General features: G+C 46.2%; 1 protein-coding gene and 1 long non-coding RNA gene across 2 annotated transcripts; one reads left to right on the top strand and one right to left on the bottom strand.

The window, feature by feature from the left end:
- Window positions 1-462: 462 nt before the first annotated feature.
- LOC105990937 lies at window positions 463-3,180 on the bottom strand. The gene is made up of 3 exons (XR_001175341.1): window positions 3,047-3,180; window positions 2,273-2,622; window positions 463-657 (listed from the first exon to the last, which is right to left on the bottom strand). It is a non-coding gene; the product is annotated as an uncharacterized LOC105990937 (long non-coding RNA).
- A 6,798-nt stretch (window positions 3,181-9,978) lies between these two features.
- Window positions 9,979-21,337, top strand: S1pr3 (sphingosine-1-phosphate receptor 3). The gene is made up of 2 exons (XM_013023362.1): window positions 9,979-10,192; window positions 19,269-21,337. Exon 2 carries the CDS (start codon window positions 19,412-19,414, stop codon window positions 20,546-20,548), a length of 1,137 nt encoding a protein of 378 aa, XP_012878816.1. The 5' UTR covers window positions 9,979-10,192; window positions 19,269-19,411; the 3' UTR covers window positions 20,549-21,337.
- The last annotated feature ends 173 nt before the right edge of the window (window positions 21,338-21,510 follow it).

Here is a 21,510-nt window from a genome sequence, read left to right as displayed (position 1 = left end):
CTTTGTTTAAGTCTAAGGCTTAGGTCAAGACACTTTGCTTATCCGATTGTTCTGGCAGCTTCTGCTGGTGAGGTGTGCACTGCCTCACTGAAATACTTTTACAATGCAAAACCAGACTGCAAACCAACATCTCTCCTACTGTAGACACAGATATTCCTAACAAAGTATTAGCAAATGGAATCTTTCCAAAGAAACTTCTGTCTCAGTAATTTTTTCCCTGGTTCTACTCATTTCTGCTTTTCCCTTTATTATATCAGCCTCTCTGCTTGCTTTTAGTTTATTTTGTTTTGTATATTCTAGTTTCTTGAAGTGAGCTTCAACTATTGACTTGAGACTTTCCTTGCTTTTACCTAAGCTTAAAAAATTAATTATAAAGTAAGATTTACTCACTCACGATACCATCTAGGATTTATGTTCAACTTTTCCCCAATGAAAGCATTAAACAGTAGGAACATGTTTAAAGCAGACAGAGCAAGTTTATTTGAAAGCAAAAGGAAAGCAATGAAATAGATTCTCTGTAGAGAGAGGCCTCAGTCATGATGAGTCCAATGGAGTCTTTCAGAGTACAGGGTCTCCTTCTATAGCTCCTCTCCTGGACTTTGGGCTGATTGCTTGATAGCTTGAGCAGATGCTTCCCTGGCTCTTTTTACTGGTTAACTGCAACCCAGGGCATTATGGGAAGAAAACGAATTTGGGTAAGCTCAAGGCACTGTGAGACCATGAAGGATCTGAGCAGGAACCCAGGGCATCATGAGAAGAAGACATCTCATGATGAGACACATGCTACCTGCCGCACATATCGCTGCCATAATTTTTTCTTGTAATTTAATTATGTGAATACATATGCATAAATCAAAACTTATGGTGTAGGTATAATCAATGAAATAAAGTACCTAGATAAAATTGAATGCTTCTTTTGAACAATCATATCATAGCATTTGGCTTTATAAATATCAATCATCATTTTCCTGATCTCTTACTGACTTACAGTATGGGAAACTTAGCTAGATGGACATTTACTGGCTAGTTATTGTGCATAGGCTACAGGGTTGAGATATGATCTCTGAGTGTATTAGAGCCTAAGTTTTATATGAAAGAGATCTGCTATGCATTAAAAACATGTCACAACAAAAGCATTGCAAGGCTTTCCATTAGAATCCTGGTTTTGAAAGGATAGGTTAGTTAGGATCCAGGGCAGTATCTTGTACTAGAAAATTGAAACCAGATCATGTCTCTATCCCTCTGTAGTCCCGTCTAGTTTTCCTAACCTTAACATGACCCTAAGGAGAGGATTTAGAGAAAGGATCTGCTTAGAAATTAACGAACAATAAGAAAGTTGTGGGACCCAATCAATAAAGTATCACCTTGCAAAATACTTAATTATAATAAGCTGCCGTATTTTTAAATCCCTATCTACCTAACAGTTCCCTTTTGTTTCCTTCACTACTATGGAAGTAAATACACATAGGCTACAAAAAGCTGTAGTTAAAGGGGCTGATCCACAGGGATTAATCAAGAATGATGTGGAGAAACTTCTGTTCTCCCTGAGGTAGCCCAGCCTAGGTCTACCATCTTCAGTGGCAGGGGCTCCCCAAAGGGATACTAAGGGTGGAGTAGGGATTCGGAATCTAACTGATGCCATCTTGCCCACGTGGTAGATGATAGGGTATGGGGTTTGACTGGCACTATCTTGTCTTCATGGTGGAGGCAGGGAAGTCCCACCTCCCAGGTGATGTGTATGCTCCTCCCTAGAGGCAGGAGTGGGGACCTGGCCAATAGGTTATTGGACCTGCCAGTCTTGGGTTGTGAACTCTCAGGTCCCCTGTGCCTATTTAGGTCTAGACCAGCTCAGATATCATTACACTATGTCTCATGTCTCCACGCTATGCTTCATGTCCTGTGTCCTGCCTACTGCCTCTGGGCTCTTCTCCAGTCACCCTGGCTCTCCATCAGAGTTGATCTGGTTTCGGCACTTTCTTTCCTCTCCTTCTCCCTTGGCTCAGTTTTCTGACAGTATTAAGTATATTCATGGGGCTGCAGGTCTTTTCAACTAGAGTCCACTTGTGATCACTGGCCTTTTAATAAAGACTCCCAATTCAACCTCCCAAAATGTGGCTTCTCCATTTTCTTGCCATGTAACATGGGTTCCATTCAGTCTCACCTAAACCACCCCATAACAATACAGAACTGATAGAAGTAAAGACAGACAAGATGGAGGGACTCAAATAGGTCCATCTTCCTCCTCCTGTCCCTGAACTTCTTCTCTATTTACATATAATCCAAGGTTTGGTCAGCTTTAGAGAAAGAGTCAGCAATCGCAAAAGCACTCCAAGAGATTAACGAAATCCACCTGGTCAAAGCATCTGAACAGATGCTCAAGTGTGAAGTCACAGCTCTGACTTTCACCAGCTGTGCCAGTCTGGGAACATCAGTGAGGAACACTACTCTTTTCCTCATCTGAAGAAAGTGGTGGAGCTGGTATGAAGGGAATCTGCAGAAAGGAAAGCGAACCTCCTTAAGTAGCACCTGGTCCATCCATGGGAAGCATTGGGCCAACATCTGCTGGTACTTGCTCTTAGAGACTCATCAAATCATTAGTCTTTTCTTCCTGCAATCCACAGCCTTTGATCAAGCGAGGATACTGGCAATTACTATTTTTGTTTCTCTCCACCCTTTTCCCAACCCAGCCACCAAGTGAACCATTTGGTCGCCAAGAAAAAGCAGTTTTTCAGAAGTGTTGCCGACAATTGTGCATACCCCAGGGGCACTGGGAAATGCACCAAACCAGTCCAAGCAAATGGGTTCCAACACAATCAGCCACCCCATCCATCCCTCTGTGTACTGGGTAGTAAATGAATATCACTAAGCATTTGTATTAAATCATGCAGCTTACCTTATCTATGAACACTTTGTAAATGGACAGAGCTGAGCCAGAAAGCCAGCCCTTGCTACAATTTCCTTGCTGTGGCCTACACACCACACCACACCACACACACACACACACACACAATTTTGAGAGGTAATTGGACCTAAAGCATTCAGTCACCTGAAGATTGATTGTATGGCCTGATTGTGAAATTCAGATGCCAGCTTCACCACAAGCTCTTTTATTCCTCATCCAAAGAGGAGTAAATCAACCTGGCCACCACCCAGCCAGTCGGATGTCTTCCAACCTGTGCTTTGCCATGAGCTCGAGTCAGAAAAGGCTCTTACAGGAAACGTACATGCATGTGCAAACGAGCCCCTCTGCCCTGGGTGAGATCTCAGTTCCCCTTTTATCTGATGTTATCACCTCTGAAAACATCTCCATCCTATGTCCTGCCCAGTGTCCAAAGTTGTTACTTATTTTTTTCTAGGTCTTAAAGTGATACTGCAGTTTAACATACTCGGGGCCTACCTGAAGGATGCTTGTTACAATCATTTGGATCACATTTTGCTCCTCTTCTTTTAACGTGGGGTGGTTGCCAGCAGGACAGAGAGGAAACAGGATTTGGGCTGTGTGACAATCACTAGCTCCCCTTTAGGCTGTGTATGCTTTGAGTTCCCCTTTCGTAGCCTTTTCTCTCCTGTGTAAACCACAACGAAGCTTGTCTGCATCACCAAAGGCGGATGGCGCAAGCCAATGCCGTTTCTAACCCATAGCAGATGCACTGTGGGTGTTCCTTCTCTGCCTTCAACAGATCTGGGCCTTTAAGAGCTATTGTTTCCTGTGCCTTTGAGATCTTATCCAGCAAGCTAAGGCCTGTACCACTATTTTCAAGTGCTTCCCCAATGCCAACAAATACATGGAAAAAATTACCAATGTCATTAGTCATCAGGGAAATGCAAATCAAAATTCATGTGTGTTTGCACACACGCATAAGTGTGGCTTGAACTGTGGCTTGAACTCAAGGCCTGGGTGCTGTCTCTTAGCTTTTTTTTCCCCTCAAAGCTTGCACTGTATCCCTTGAGCCACACTTCCACTTCTGGCTTTTTGGTGGTGGTTAATTGGAAATAAGGACGTTCCTGTCTGGGCTTTCTTTGAACAGCAATCTCAATCTCCTGAATAGTTAGGAGTACAGTGTGAGCCACCAGTGCCTGAGTAGATCATGTTTATCGGCCTCCAATGAAACCCTGTATCTTCTTGGCACTGCCCAACTCCTCTTAACCCATTCCTTTTCCAAACCTCAGCCATGGCTAGTTGTTTTTGTCTCTTCTATCAGCTTTATAAGCATTTCACATATAGCCAGGCTCTACATCAGAGTCTCACATCCACAGATTCGAGCACCTTTAGCTGTTTCCTTGTCATCATTTCCTAAACAACACAGGATTCTAACCATTTACAAAGTATTCGCATTATCTTAGGTATTATAAGTAATCTAGAGGTGAGTTAAAGTATATGAAAAGTTATACATAGATTATGTGTAAATATGGTACCTTTTAATCTGGACTCGTGTGTGTGTGTGTGTGTGTGTGTGTGTGTGTGTGTGTGTGTTGGTACTGGGATTTACAGTCAGGGTCTGGACACTGTCCCTTAAACATTTTTACTCAGGGTTGGCACTCTACCATTTGAGCCACACCTCCACTTCTGGCTTTTTTGCTGGTTAATTGGAGATAATGTCACTGACCTTTCTCCTTGGGCTGGCTTCAAACCAAGATCCTCTGATCTCAGCCTCCTGGGTAGCTAGGATTACAGGCCTGAACCACCAGCACCTGGCTAATCTGCATATTTTGGTGCCTAGAATCCCAGGGGGGATTCTAGGCCCAATCCTGTGGGCATCAAGAGATGACTATGTGTGATATCATATTCTATGATTGAATTGCATATGGGTTAACCCAAAGGAAGTTATGCCTTACTGATTTCACTTGATAGATTATCTTAGCCATCTTATCCTGTGAGCAAACACAGATGCTCATACAGATGTACTCAGCTCTGGTTAAAGGATGGTCATTGTTTCTCTGGCCTCATGAGCAATTCCATGCTCATATATCTTTCTGAATTTTCTCAAGTAACCCACAGGACAAATTCCTACTATCAAATAGCAGATGAAGCTTTGCCCTGTTAAAGCCTGGATGGTAACCCTGGAATCCCCCCACATGTTGGAATCACATCAGAACCCACAAAAGCAGGTACATGATCAGCCCAGGAAAAAACAAAAAGGTGCCAAAGCATTGCAGATTTAATGTCTCCGTCAGTATTCTCTTGAGCTCAGGCTAGCTGAAGCACAGAGGAGCTACAGGAAGTGAAGAGGGAAATAGAAGAGGTGAGGACTGGGGTGAGAGAGATCGTCAAGGACACCCCAATGAGATAGGGCTGTATGCCCACTGCCTGCTTGGGACATGGCCTCCTCCTGCTGACTGTGAAAGATGTTTTGGGGAGCAGCAGAACCTGGGACTAACAGGATCTTTCTGATTGGGGTGATTGCTTCCAACCAAATATCCAATTTTCCAGTGCCCACCAGTCACTTCTTTTTCATACTGACTACCCAGAGATTGCAAGTTAAAGGAGTCAATGGTTCAAAACTGCTCCCACCACAGACAATGTCCCATACTTCTGCCTCTCAACCACCAATCAAGGGATTTCCAGGAACCCTTTAGGTGTGATAATTTCCCCTAACAATTCATAGAACATTTTAAAAAGAGATGTACAGGGTAAGGTGTGGTGGAGGGGTGTGAAGGTCTCACAGCTTTCCAGGTCCCTTCACAGGCTGCTCCCAGAAGCACCTAGCTCTGAGACAGCAGTTTCCATAGGCACCACTGAAGAATCATTGGCCTCTGTCACAGCTCTTCTCCAGCCTTTTTCTAAATTTTGGGGTTTGGGACTGAAAGTTCCCCAGTGGTTACTTTCTAAAACTAATTAGGACCCTCAGCTACCCATCCACTCATCAAAATAAAAAGAGTAAATCCTGAAGATTGAGGAGTATATCCAATGAACACTAAAGGGCAAGTCCTGATTTCTCATTTTATCTCAGGGTACTTCCACATATCCTCCTGAAGAGTCAAACATATTCCCTCCTTCACCAGAACACACACACACACACACACACACACACACACACACACACACACAATCATGTGCAACATATCACACACACTACACACACATCCATATACTACACATATATGCACATATCTCACACACCATGTACACACATATATACATACCATATACACACACTAGTGTGTGAACATAGGTCTGGCAACTTTTCCTGGTTCTCAAGGGTGATGAAGACTGGGGATAGAGCAGGGGTGGGATGGTGACGGCGGCTGGTGGTGTAGTCATCGAGCTTTGGTGTCTCTGTCACTGAGTAAATCCTCTGCCTTGAAGGATTCTAGAAGTCAAAGGCTTCCTTTGGATCTAAACAGGACACTAAGTGTCATTCTGTAAGCCCACATCTATGTCAATATTTTGAAGCCAGGTCTCCCATGGTCTGTGTATAATGAGCCAGCAGTGAGGAAGTGGTTTGAGGTTGTTGGTCTAGTTGCAGAGTGACCACAAGTCCCCAGTCCCCAACATTGCCCAGAGCTTCTTTCTACCACAGGGTCTCTATCTGTGAAAAGGTCTGCCCTTGCCCTGAAGCTACTGGGTCAGCAGTCAGGGCTCTGCAGAGAAACTGAATAGGACACACACACACACACACACACACACACACCTTCTATGGGGGATTGGTTCACACCATCATGGAAACTGAGAAGTCCCAAATCTGTAGACCTGATATCCCTGCTCAAGCTGACCCAGGAAGAGTCCTTAGTCTAAAGACAGTCAGCAAATAACATCTTCTCTAACCAGGCGAATATTCAGTCTTTGATCTTCAAAAATGTCTACTCAGGCATTCAACTGATTTGATGAAGCCTACCACCACACTGGGGATGGCCAGCTGTTTTACTCAATGTGATGACTCAAATGTTCAGCTCATCCCCAAATTCACTTTCAGATACATGCAGAATAATGATTGACAAAATATCTGGGTACCCCATCACTCAATCAGGTTGACACATATATCAACCATCATACCTATCAGGTGTCTCCAAGAAAATTAGAAAGTCATTACCCTTTTCCAATTAGTACTGTGTAATTCACCTGCACACTCTTGTCTAAAGGCTTCACATCCATCTACCAGGATGTTTGACTTCCTAATTCCCTTCTCCTTTATAATTAGAATCTGGTATTTGTCTATGAAGTTTCTGTCTTTTTTTCTTTCTTATATTTAAAAATATATGTTTTCTTTCTTTCTTTCTTTCTTTTTTTTTGGTACTGGGAATAGAACCCAGGACATTGTATTTGCTAGGCAAGCACTTTACCACTGAGCTACATCCCAGCCCTGAAGTTTTTTTCTCTTGAGAACCTTGAGTACTAGGAGTCCACAGAACTCATTATCCATAGAGAAACAACGAGAGAGGTCTGTCTCTAGGGGACTTGTGGAGGCACAAAGCCCATGGTCCACTGTCGGACTTTTGCAATTTGGCTACTCAGAGCTGTATGCAAGGAAATCTGAGCTGGAGGGACAGCTGGACCAGATGGTAAATCTTAGCGGAAAAGAAACCTCATTGGAGTAGTGTTTCAGGGACACCTCAGTAATAGCACGAATCAAATCCCTGGTCTGCTTTAGGGACACCTACAATTGACAGTTAAGAACCCCATTATTTCTCAGAGCTACTGGCATCCAGTTTCCGAGATAAGTTGTGAAGGCATTGCTGAGACTCTTAGCTGTCCTGTTATATTAGGGTTAAAGATATTCTCAGGAAATGGAGACGGGGACCAATCAAAACCAACTTCAGAAGCTGGGTGTTGGTGGCTCAAACCTGTAATCTTAGCTACTTAGGAGGTTGAGATGTGAGGATTGCAGTTCAATCAGGGCTCTAGCCTGGGCAGGAAAATCCATGAGACTCTTATCCACAATTACCCATCAAAAAGTAGAGCTATGGTTCAAGTTGTAGAGTGCCAGCTTTGAGTGAAAACACAAAGAAACAGTACTCAGGCTCTGAGTTCAAGCCCCAGTACTGGCACATACACACAAAACCTTCAGCTAGTGCCCCAGCACTGACTGTTAAACACTAGGAAGCAGTTGATTAGCAGACTTGTTGTTGAGCCAACTGTGCATCATGGTAGGGTGAGATAGGCTGTGTTGTCACATTGGCCATGAGATGAATGGCCATAAGAGCATGTTCTTACCTCTCCTTCCCTTGTAGTTGATGAGATAGGGGTCACACAAATGGAGGCCCAGAGGGTCTTACTTTTGCAATTTGGCTACTTAGAGCTATGTGCAAAGCCATGCAAATAGGACAAGTGAAAAGACTGGGGAAGTCCCCCCCAGGTCAGGAGACCCATTTTGCCATTAAGTGCCTGAGGTAGGCAAGATCCCTCCCTGTGGCCTCCCCTGGGTAAAACTCATGTCCCTAAGGGCCTGAGTTTCTCACCACAGCCAGAAGTGCTGCTAGCTTTCACTCTACTGCCAACTTTCATAGTCCAGATGCATACCAAATAAGCACAGGCTGATCCCCGGTGCATGGCAAGCTTGAATGGGGCTTTACTTCTGGAGACAAGGTAAAGCTGACTTGGTCACCAAGAACTTCATATGCTCCAGGGGCCTCCATCCTGCCTGCTCAAGGAATTTTATCTTGCTCTGGACAGCAGGCTTCTGGTTCCTCTATATTTTTTTTTACATCTTTTCCCTTCCTTTCCCTTTTTCTCCTTTTCCTCCTCCATCTTCCCTCCCTTTTTCTCTCTTGATCTCCATTCTTCCCAAAGCTTCTAGGATTGTTTCTGTGATCAAGGCATGTAGACCTTTGCTTTTCTGACAAGTAGATAGTGCTCTCCAGGGGATTCTTGTCTCTATAAAGATTTCCCTGAGCCAGGCACTACTGGCCCATGTCTGTAATCCTAGCTACTCAGGAGGCTGAGATCTGAGGATTACTTGGTTAGCTTTGGTTCAAAGCCAACCCTGGGCAGAAAAGTTCGTGAGACTCTTATCTCCAATAAACTACTCAGAAAAAGCCAGAAGTGGTGCAGTGGTTCAAGTGGTAGAGCACTAGCCTTGAGCACAAAGAGGCAGTACCCAGGGACTGAGTTCAAGCCCCAGGTCTGACTGGCTATATATATATCTGTTATCCTGGCACAGGAGGCAAAGCCTGGCACACACAGGGGGGTGGAGGTGGCCTGGTAGAAGTGGAGGTGAATGGGATGAAAGCTTCTACGCAATTCGTAAATTTAAGAGTGGGAACAGCTTCAGGATCGGGGATCCCTGCACAGTGATGGTTGGAGCCGGGAGGAGGAGGCAGGACAGAAGGTGGACAAGGATGGCCAAGAAGGGACAAGCACAAGCAAAAATGCTGACCTACACGCTCTGGCTGGTGGGAAATGGTCATGTTCAGGGCAATGATGGCCTCTTGCTCACACTTGGCTTTTTCACTCAAAATGGGTGTTCTAATACTTTAGCGGCAGCTCCACTTTTGGCTTTTGGCTGCTTTATTGGAGCTAACAGTCTCACAGACTTTCCTGCCCTGACTGGCTTCAAACAGTGATCCTCAGACCTCAGCCTCCTGAGTAGCAAGTATTATAGTCATGAGTCACCCAGGCCCGGCTAATGATAACTCTATTAACAGTAGTAATAGTAACGGTGGTGATATCAGCATTAATTATAATATTCAGCTCAGACCTTCGTTATCAGCTGGGTAGGCGTCCTCCCAAGCCTGGGGACTGGGTTTGGTTTTGGTATCATCCTGATGTGTCCAGGGTGACACATAGAGTTCGTCCCTGACATACATCCAGGGGTCGATTCTCGGGGTGTGTGTGTGGGGGGGTACAAGTGGGGTCCGGCGGGGACTGCGGAGTGGGAGAGGGAGGGGTTGGTTCAAGCCTGCGCAGGTGACAGGGGCTGGGCGAGGCCCCGAGGCTGGGCGGGGAGAAGGGCGGAGACGGGGCGGGGCGGGCGAACGCGGGGCCCCGCCCCGGCGGGCAGCTGGAAAAAGTTTGCGGCTGGGACTCGCCAGGGCAGAGGCTGAGTCGGCCGCATCCAGGGACGCGCGACCGAGCTGGGGCGAGGTGGCAGGACGAACCCCAGAGAGGAGGGGACCCCAGACCAGGGGACCCCAGACCCAGAGCGACCTCCTGAACTGAGCCAAGACTGCAATCAGAGCCGTGGAAGCAGCGCCCCGACCCCGCCGTGCGCGCGCGCCAGGATGCTGGCGTCCCAGACACCCTCTCCAGACAGACGTGAGTGGCGGGACGGGTCCTGGCCCGGGGGGGGGGTGTTATTGGGTAGGGGGGGTCCCCGCTTGGGCGCGCTGTGGGGGGGCACTACTGGGTCCACTCTGAGGACAAAATTCCCCCCGATTCTGGGCCCGACCGTGACCTGGGCGCACGTGAGCGCTGCGGCCACGGCCACACTGGAGCGCCCCGCATCCGCACCCCCTACCCGCATCCCCAACCCTCCGTGTGACCCAGCCACCCCACCCCCCCCGAGGCAGAGGGCTGTAACTTCCTTGTCAACGACAACTGGAGCTTTTTGAAAAAGACACTTGTATCTGGAAGAACCCGGACAACGTTAGGTAGCTGATCCATAGAGAGGTCGCTGCGGTCGGTCGTTTTCTTTGGGTAGCGAGGCGCCCTCCCTGGGGACTGGAAGAGTGGGACCTTTTTCTCCTGGACAAAGCATTCTTTGAAGTCCCATTAGCTGCCACATTCCAGTTTTCCTAACGTTTCTTCACCAAGACAATTAGAGCTGTCAGGATGGGAGCTGGAAGACCAAGTTCCCACAATGTATTAATGAGGTTCGCAGAGGAAAACTGGCCTGCCACATTCCTTACTGAGGTAAAGTGTAGGAAGGGGACTCAGGGCTTTTAACTCCACAGTTTCTCAATGCCCTGTCTCTGTCTGTCTCTCTGTCTGGCTTTGGATACTCCCAACGCATATGTCCTTGTGGCATTTTTATATTTAGATGTAACAGATGGATTTCTTGCAGTGCAGTAGTGTGTGTGTGTGTTTGTGTGTGTGTGTGTGTGTGTGTGTGTGTGTGTGTTGGTACTAGGGCTCAAACTTAGGGCCTGGGCTCTGTCCTTGAGCTTTTGGGCTCAAGACTAATAGCACTTTACCACTTTAAGCTTTTTGGGGGTTCATTGGAGAGAAGAATCTCACAGACTTTCCTGCCCAGGATAGCTTTGAACCGTGATCCTTAGATCTCAGCCTCCTGACTAGCTAGGATTTACAGGCGTGAGCCACCAGTACCCAGCTTATCTTGCAGAACTTTTTAAAGGGAATATACTTTGTTTTGAACATTATAATTAGGAAGGGGTAGTCATTGAACAGAAGTTATTCATCTCTGTTTCGGATCTGAGGCCTCCAGAATTCTATATCTTTCTAAAAACTGGACATAGCAAATCATGGGTGGTGTTAGATTGTGGCATGTATATAATTTAGCTTTGCCGACTTTTTTTTCATAGATGAAAATCTTGAAGGTAGGGTTAAGAAAACTGTATTTCCTGGAAAGCGCAGGAAAAGATTGTGCTCTGTAGGTATATGATTGACCATGATTTTCTTGTGATGGTGGTAGTGGCAGTAGTACATTGTGTTTGAGGAGCTATGGGTAGGTCTAGATCTGTATAATTTCTTAATTGAGACAGAGAAATAATAATAGGAATAATAGGAAAAATCCTTTTGTGGTCATGGAAGAACCATACATTGGGTTTTTTTCAACCACAAACCAGCAGCCATTCCATCGGTCCTAAGTGCCACTACCATTCCCTGACTCCAGAGATCTAGCCTAAAGACCAGCCTCTCAGACCTTCCTCTTAAGGTACAGAAAGAATGATGACATAGCCAGTTTTCATCTTGAAAATGCCGTTTTTCTCTTTATATCTGTACGCTGGGGGAAAAAAAAAGGATTCTTCCTATTTTCTACCATATATGGATGGGAGAAATTCTCATTTCCGGTGAAAGAAGCTTTACCTATTGGCCTAATGATCTGATTGCTTACAATTCACAGACTAATTTTCCTCTTTCTAGAAATTATGACACTTGCACGGTATCAGTTCATCTTCCTCACTCCTACACTTGGTGTATGTACTTTTTGTGACAAAAAAAAATGAAGCATGTCATCATCTTGAAAAACATATGTTGGCTCCGTGGTAGAGCCCTTTTTCCTTGCCAAAGCCTGAAACCCACTCCTTTGAGCCGTCTATGTGTGTTGGCTGGGACCATGGTGCCATCGATTACCTAGCCTTTTCTCTCTTTTCATAAATCCCTTCATAAATCCTTTCTTGACAGATTTTAGATTCCGTTGCTTCTTGTTTTCTGGTCAACTAACTTCTTTCAAGGGAATTTCCATAAGCTTTTGGAGGTAATAATATGATGTGTAAGCTTCCTTTAATAAGACATTTCAATCATTGCTTTTGTTAGCACTATGGGACAGAATGCTTTCTCTCCCTTTCCCTTTCTCTTTCCCTCTCCTTTCCCCTTTCCCTTTCTTTCACCCTGTCCCTTTTCCTCTCCCTTTCTTCATTTTTCTTAGTACTCCATTTTTGAGGGACCGGACAAGGACCAATTCAGTGAGGTTCAACATTCCATGGAGTGCTGCCCCAGTGGTGACTTTTCCCCGTCAGCAAGCCGTGCAGGTGTCCAGGCACAGTGAGCTTCAGGGAGGCCCTCACATGATTCACCATGCTCTTGTCTTGGACATTTCCACTCCATTTCCTTGGCTCCAGAATTTCTTTTTTACATATTTCAATAAAGCCCCTGAAACAGCATCCTGACATTTTACTAGTACAGTAGCTAGAAGCAACTGTAATACACACTGCTGAAGCTCTTGAGACCTCTTAAAGGACAAATGGGAAGGTGACAGCCTTATCCAGAGCTGGTCTCTGATGGGATAGTCCAGAACCAGATGGACATCCAGTCCAGCTAGGCTCTACCAATAGTGACCCATAAGGATATATGTTCCATAGCAGCCTCATTCCCATGGTTCACACCACTGTAGGGACCAGACATGACATGGAGGGACCACAGATGAACATCTTGGAAAGGATACTTCTCATTCACCTGTCTTTAGCTCTCTCATGAAACCTATTTTCTCTTCCCCTCTATTTTATTTAGTGGCAGTCTCTGTAGTAATTTAGTTCCTTTCCCTTGGGATAAGCAGAAAGAGAAAGCTTGCATATGATGGAGGAGAGAGCAACGGAGGCAGCTAGAAAAAGACTGTGTCAAAGTCTGTTGCCTTCCATGGATAAGTCTGGAAACCCAAGAGACTGTTAATGGGGAAGACACTTGGGGCCCTCCATACTGAGGGTTTCCAGAATGATGCCCAGCTCTGTAATGGCACCCTAGCTTTGTTTGCCAAAGACAAGGACCATGTGAAAAGCCACAGGGATGCAGGAAGCCCTCAAGCAGGCAGTTACCTTTACCTGGTTTGTCAGTGGTGATTATTATCCCTCTCCCCTCGGGGGTCCTTCACTGTTAGGCTCAGATCAAGTGTCAAGTGCATGGGGCTGTGTGTGCAAAGGCTGCATTTTGCCAATAGACTATCTCTGGAGGCAGAGTGAGGTCACCCAAGAAACCCAGAGCAGGGGAAAAGACTCATTAGCAAAGGAATTTTTCTGGAGTCTTGAAAAGGCCAGCTCATTATTTCCTAAGTTCTTTTGAAAGAGGGGGGGCAAGGAAGAAAAGAAGGAGAGAAGGAAGGAAGGGAGGAGGGAAGCAGGAAGGAAGGAAGATCTGAGGATCAACAGTTCAAAGGTGCCAGGGCAAGAAGGTCCATGAGACTCTTATCTCTACTTAATAACCAAGAAGCTGGAAGTAACACTATGGCTCAAGTGGTAAAGCACTGTCCTTGACCAAAAAAAGCTAAGGGACAACACCCAGGTCCTGAGTTCAAGTCCCAGTATAATCTCTCTCTCTCTCTCTCTCTACACACACACACACACACACACACACACACACACACACACACACACACACACACACACACACACACGAAGGAAAAATACTTGCTTTCTGAGTTGTGTTTTAATTCGGTTGGAAGGATGAAGGATGACTTCCCAGGGAAGACATGCATCTAAAAAATATATATAGTGTCCCAAATCTGACCAAGGGAAATTTGTGCATTCTTGAGGAAGGGAAAGGGCAGGAGGAGGGGAAAGGGGCTAGACATCGTAGAAATATTTTCTGCCCTCCTCCTTTCCTTCCTTTTATAGTTTGTTTACTTTTCAAAGTGCCCTGTGTGGAGAAAGTGAGTGACCAGTGTGGGGAGCACATCTGGAGTCCATCTGCCCCTCTCCCAGGCTCACCTTCCCCAGGGACGCTCCTTTTGGAGCCGTGGGGGAACGGAGGCTTCCCTGACATTAACACGCTCTAACTGGGGGTTATCCAGCACAGAATCACCTCCTAGAAGGCATCCTTCTCCTTCTCAGCCAAAAGCTGTTGGTGTTACAATGTCTTGAGGTCGTCTGCATGATTTGAGCTTCATGAGGCCAAGGGAAACACTGAAGTTACAGGGATTCTAAGGGAAGGGAAGCTGAGATGCGGACAGTGGCTTGGGGAAACACAGAATGACTACATGGTGATACAGATGTTCAATACTGACGTCTTCGTTAGAGCTGGGGGTGCACAGTACTAAGGGGTCCGCCCGGGTCCTCAGGGTGATCTCTTGGTGCAGGACTTAGAAGTGAGTGCTGGGTACTAATGAACTTTCAGGCACAGATCTGCTAAGGAATTCCTGTTGGTTAGAGAAGTACTGCTGCTTAGCACCAGTGGCTTAGCCCTGTAATCCTAGCTACTCAGGAGGCTGAGATATGAGGATCATGGTTCAAAGCCAGCCTGGGCAGGAAGCTCCCTGAGACTCTTATCTCCAATTAACCACCCAAAGTTGGAAATGGCTGTGGCTCAAGTGGTAGACTGCTGTCTTTGAGCGTAAAAGCTAAAGGAGAGAGTAAACCCTTGAGATGAAGCCCCAGTACAGGCACAAAAGAAGGAGGAAGCAGAAGAGGAGGAGGAGGAAGTGGAGGAGGAGGAGGAGGAGGAGGAGGATGCTAATGAGAAGAAAGTATCTGTATCTCCGTGTGGGTTTCCATATTCCCATACCTTCTGGAATATGCCTCAGTGTCATATGCAAATATATATATATATAACTAGTCTACATATAGATACAGTTCATGACATTGGACTTTCTTTTTAAATGTTCGTGTGGAAATTAAGCTGCATAAGGCTTACAATGTCACTGCCACCTCTAGCTTTAGTCCTTTCTGATAAAGCAAAATGCTACTATACCAGTCATGCCCTGTATGCATTCCCCCCCAACCCCGCCCATGCATACACATCCTGAGTTTCTCCACATACACCTGTTTTTCAGGGCAGCCTAAATGATCACTGGTCAGTAATCTCTAGAAAGCCCAACACCTCTGTGTCATGGTTAAAGCTCACTTTAGACGCTCGCCTGCCACTCAGAAAGCAAGGGCGGCTGGTACAAATGTGGGCATGTACTCATCAAGAGAGTATCTCAATCAGTCTTCACAGCATCACTTAGGTGATGGAAGACATTACCTGTGCCCATGATCCGCAGTGAACAGAAGGTGGTATGTGCCCCCACAGGATAGGTGATCCCCTAGCCATGATTCACTTGAGCAAATGTGCCAGACACAGCTGTATCTAGTAGCCCCATTTTCTTCTAAAAACAGAAACAAGCTAGACTTGCCTTGGGGTGGGGGTGAGACATGCATACTGTTGTCATACTCAGGGTTGGGAGTGATGACCAGGAGAGGTAGAGGTACCCTGAGGGGTGGGGCCTATCCTCTTCCTGGTCTAGGTGCTGACTTGAAGTTGTTTCTGAGCCGTGGCAGGCTGGTCTCCAAGCATGCAGCATTCTTACAGAGCCTTCCTTCCACCTCACTCCTGCCAGGGTTCACTGGTGCCAGGGGATGAGGTGGAACTTTCTTCCAACAAACTCTCCAGAGGAGAGAACTTTTCTATAACATGCTTTTGACCATGCATAAAGATGTGTAGACATAGCCACAATCGATTGCACCTTTTGATTCCTAGCTCAGCACTTAACTCTCAGCTTTGTAATTATTGATAATCCAGAGGAAAAAAATGTACTTTAGGATTCTGAGGAGAATCAGATATCTCCCAATTGCGAAGGCAGAGAATTATGCTTAGCAAAGAATGTGCTACAAAAACATGTGCCTTGAATCATAAATATTTAATTAAAGAAAGGATGCAAGCATTCATGGAGAGGTAAAGCATGCTTGTCCTCAGAATTCATAGTCTTGAGTGTCTGGCACGGATTCTATTCTTTTTGTTGTGGTCATTTTGTATTAGTTACTTGTTTGCTTGTTTTTCTTCTGTTCTGTTCAGCTCAATGCTTGTTCGTCTTGCTTATACAAAGGCTTCAATTCACAGGCTTGTACTCCCCCTTAGCTTTTTTCTTCAAGATTACTTTTCTACCACTTGAGCCACAACTGCACTTCTGTCCTTTTGCTGGTTAATTGGAGATAAGATTCTCTCAGATTTGTCTGTTTGGTCTGGCTTCAAACCATGATCCTCAGATCTCAGCCTCCTGAGTTGCTAGGATTACAGGTGTGAGCCACCTGACTTTCTACTCAGCCTTATATTCAGGAGGAAAAGGAAAGATGTCAGCTTGCAGAGCCTGTGTCTATGAACTCTTTGCTCTTTCTCTTGAGCACCTCTTGAGCCATTTTAAAGAGATTTCCTTCCCTTCTACCTCACTTTTGACCCAAATCCTAGGTGTTGCTGACTTTCAAAGTGGGTATGGGATTATCTTGAGATAATGTGAGACACCGGAGACAAGCTGACTCAGCACAGGAACATCTTAAATTGTAAACATGGCCTTGTTACCTAAAAGGCTGGGGCCTGTGGCGCTGCTGTTGAGATCCCACTCCAGCTGAGAGACAAGACTTCTGGCATTGGCATTGGTTACCTTCTGGACAAGCTTGTCCGTCTCTGGGACAGAAGCCCCTGATAGCAGAACAGATAGCCCAAGGATATACTGAGGCAAACTTGGGCACAGTGGTAGCATGGATGGCACCATGACAGCCTGGCAGGGAGGGTGCAGGATACAGGATAGTTCCTCTGGCAGCTGTGCAAACCTAGTAGGTCCACTAAGCAGTATGGCACAGCAGTCTCTAGCCCAGCTACGGTGGGGGCTGGGTACTTCACCCACATTATGCCAAGCCTATTCTCTGGGGACAGCCCTTTCCTGCTTTTGTCTCAGTGACCTCATGAGATGCCCCTCCTTTGGGATAGAAATGGAGCAGGGAGGGCTTGGACACGGTAATTCTGTGGTCAGCCTTCACAGATGAAGACGTAAGTGGACAAGGAATAGAAAGGGGCACATGAATTGCTTGACTACCTATGTATTAATATATAAGGTGCTGGGCCTGATAACTCCAACTGCACCATGTTGGCAGGAGTATACCTTGACATACTCTAGGCAAAGCATATCACACGTAATGGCTTTCCAGTCTATGCTCTGAAAACTTCAGCTGCATCCAAGGTTTCTCCCAGCATGCAGCATTCAAGCTGTCCTTGACTTCATTCCTCTGTGATCTCACACAGCCTTCGTGGAGGGGCTGGTTAGAAGCAGTTCCTGCCAGTGAACAGACAGCAGCTCAGACAGCTCCCCGGGCCTACAGAACAGTGAATTCTGTCAAGCTCCGGGGAAGAAATCTCTACCAGGAAGCTATGGGTTGCCGGCTACCCCTGGCTCACACCTGTAATCCTAGCTACTCAGGAGGCTGAGATCTGAGGACCAAAGTTCAAAGCCAGCCCAAACAGGAAAGTTTCCTGAATAGCTATGATTATAGGCATAAACACTGTTACTTGGCCTTCCATTGTATATTTAAAAAGTCAAATGATTTTAATGTAAAATAAGTGAATCTAGAAAGATATCACATGTTCTCAGACACATGTGATCAACCTAAAAAGGTGTTTCTGTGAGGATAATGGTCACTAAAAGCTGAGAGTCAGGATAGAAGGAGACTGGGTAATGGGTCCAAGGTACAGATGAATAAGCTTTAGATGTACAGTAAGATGGCTTTACTTTACAATACACTATTATTTATTTTATAAAGAGGAACTCAGAACATCTCAACACAAACAAATGATCCATGTTTAGGAGATAGAAATACCAATTTTTATTTGATCAATACACACTGTGTACATGCACTGAATTATTCACTCTATCCCATATACATACATACATACATACATATATATATACCTATTAAATGGATGCTAATCCATGGGAAGGAATGTTTGACTTGAGAGCTGGTAGGCAGCACCATTAATATCACAGGAGGACAATTAAGATGACCACTGGGGACAGACTGGATGTATCCAGAGCATGAAGAGAGGGAGAGTGCTCAAATTCAAAACCCACTGGGAGTCAGTGTTTGGCTGTGCGGCCTTTGCTATCTCAGGGCTCCTATGGTGCCGTATTTTCCTGCTCAAATTTGCAAGCCTCTGATTCCATTTTCTTTCTAGTGCCGAGGATTGAACCCAGGGCTTTCAGCATGCTAAGAACACACTGTATCACTGGAGCTACATCAGCCTAGGCCTCTGCATTTTAAATTCTTCCCAGAACTCATGTCATCACTTTTCCTTTCTTTCTTTATCTCAGTAAAGCCAGCTGCTACTGTGCCCATTTATATTCCTTCCCAGCAGCCACCAGCTCAGCGAAGTGGCTTCAGGACCCCCATCCCCCAGGCTGCTCTTCCTGTCCTGATTGCATGTTCAGGCCTTAGGGCTCTCTGCCAGGTGGACCAAAGGCCCATCCAGACTTCCAGGGAGGCCGCCCAAGGCAATAATGGGTACTTCCCACGGTGTCACTCCAACACTCATCAGGGAGGTCTCAGAAGTCCAGTGGGCATCATTTTGGCTCCATCTTGGGTTTTCTTGTTTGTTTTGATTTGTCCTGAGAAAAATCCTGTTTCCCTTTGGGTAACAGGGGATAATGGCTTACCAGCTCCCTTGTGGTAGATGAGGACTAACACACTAGCATTTCCTGGTTAGTGCTTGAAGTTTCTAAGTGGGAGGCTTTATTTGGGACTGTGCACGTTGGATACATGATTAAATGATTCACGCATGGAATTGTTCTGTCCTGAAACTCCAAACCCCTCATTATTTTCCCTGGCCTTTATCACCACTGAGAAGGTTGGCCTGCGTTTAAACCCCTCTCTGCAGCCCTGACCCTACCAGCTCTCTGAATGTTTCAGAGTTTGTCATCCAGAGTTACTTAAGGTGGGTCACTTCATCTATGGCTTTTGCTCCTTTCATCTTGTTCTAGGAGGCTGTTTTCAACATCCCTGCTGGAGTGTGGCCTGCACACGTTCCTGAAGCCGCACTGTAATCCTGGTGGTCCTCTGAAATGAATGTTCCCTGGGCGCCCTCTTGTGGGTTGTGGAGGTAACCATCTGTCATTGCCAAGCCATGACAACCATGCTTCCGCCACACCCACAGCCCGCCTTGGGAAATGAGACTCTGTTGGCACATTACAACTATGTGGGGAAGCTGGAGGGTAGACTGCGGGACCCCCCTGAAGACAGCACACTCACCACCATACTCTTCTTGGTTGTCTGCAGCTTTATTGTCTTGGAGAATCTGATGGTTTTGATCGCCATCTGGAAAAACAATAAATTTCACAATCGCATGTACTTTTTCATTGGTAACCTGGCTCTCTGTGACCTGCTGGCTGGCATAGCTTACAAGGTCAACATTCTGATGTCGGGCAAGAAGACATTTAGCCTGTCTCTGACGGTCTGGTTCCTCAGGGAGGGCAGTATGTTTGTGGCCCTTGGGGCCTCCACCTGCAGCTTACTGGCCATCGCCATTGAGCGGCATTTAACCATGATCAAGATGCGGCCCTACGATGCCAACAAGAAACACCGAGTCTTCCTCCTGATTGGGATGTGCTGGCTCATTGCCTTCTCCCTGGGTGCCTTGCCAATTTTGGGCTGGAACTGTCTGCAGAACTTTTCTGACTGCTCAACCATCTTGCCCCTCTATTCCAAGAAGTACATCGCCTTCTGCATCAGCATCTTCATAGCCATCCTGGTGACCATCGTCTTCTTGTATGCCCGCATCTATTTCCTGGTCAAGTCTAGCAGCCGCAAGGTGACCAATCACAGCAACTCAGAGCGCTCCATGGCCCTACTGCGAACTGTGGTGATCGTGGTGAGTGTGTTCATCGCCTGCTGGTCCCCCCTCTTCATCCTCTTCCTCATTGATGTGGCCTGCAGGGTAAAGGAGTGCCCCATCCTATTCAAGGATCAGTGGTTCATCATGCTGGCTGTCCTCAACTCTGCCATGAACCCTATCATCTACACATTGGCAAGCAAGGAGATGAGGCGTGCCTTCTTCCGGCTCATCTGCAGCTGCCTGGTCAGGAGCAAGGGGGCCCGGGCCTCACCCATGCAACCCGCTCTTGACCCAAGCAGAAGCAAATCAAGCACTAGCAACAACAGCAATCATTCACCAAAGATCAAGGAAGAGCTACCCCACACAGCCACCTCTTTCTGCATCACTGACAGAAACCGAACACTTCAGAATGGGATCCTCTGCAAATGAGTGTCTCCATACGACCAGCTATGCAGCCATGCTCTTATTTATTGCATGTGTCCCTTCCATGCGGGCCCTTAAAAAGCTTGACTTGGGAAAGCTGTTGCCCAAGAGCCTGCCCAGTGTGGAAATCTCCCAAGAAGGGGGCCCCAAGAACTACCAACCCATTTCAATGTAGATGATATGCCCTGGCTGCTTCAGGCCCCAGAATCTTCCGCATGTACTAAGCTGCTGACACCATCCATTGCCTTCCATGGAGTCCTGGACACCACCTGCTCTTGTCCCCAGGGAGGGAAGATCATACTGCACAGTGCACAGGGTGTTCATTCCTCTGTAGGCCTCTGGATGATGTTCTGATAACTTCACACTACATTTATTATGCATAAAGAATAGGTGCTCATATATTTGTCCATTTTGGTTGCAGCTGAGCTGTGTTCCGGGCCTTTGCAGATAGAGCCCACAGAAAGTCTCAGTACTGGACACAGCTGTACAAGTGATTCTACAGACATGCTCTGACTGCAGCCCCGGGGTCAAGGACAGGGTGTGATCAGGCGGACACACCACTGCACGTCTCCACAGGCTGATATAAAGTCTTGGAATAAGCACGTTTTTAAAGGCCCAGAGTCCATAGAAAGGCTTTTCTGAGTCCAGCCCAGATGTATGAGTCTAACCAAACTCAATCTGGATTCCTTCTTTTGTGTATTCCCTGCTTGTGATTGTTTTGGGGCTGTCTGCAAAACACAGAAAAGCCAGCCAGGATCTTTCAGGACTCTGGGAGACCACCAAAGAAAAAAGTACTATGAGGGAGGGGAGAGGTAGAGATACCTTCCCTGTTTCATCATTCCAGTCTGCTTACTGTAATGAAGAGCTTCCAAAGGAGAGGTTTACAAGATACCACTATGGTTCTAGATCATGTTTGATTCTGTATCACAAAAGCACAGTCTCCATGCTGTGAGGAGCTTGGCCAAGGA

The sequence above is a fragment of the Dipodomys ordii genome, unplaced genomic scaffold (genome assembly GCF_000151885.1).
Source record: "Dipodomys ordii isolate 6190 unplaced genomic scaffold, Dord_2.0 Scaffold68, whole genome shotgun sequence".
NCBI classification, from domain to species: domain Eukaryota; kingdom Metazoa; phylum Chordata; class Mammalia; order Rodentia; family Heteromyidae; genus Dipodomys; species Dipodomys ordii.
This window is presented reverse-complemented; position numbering and strand designations above follow the sequence as displayed.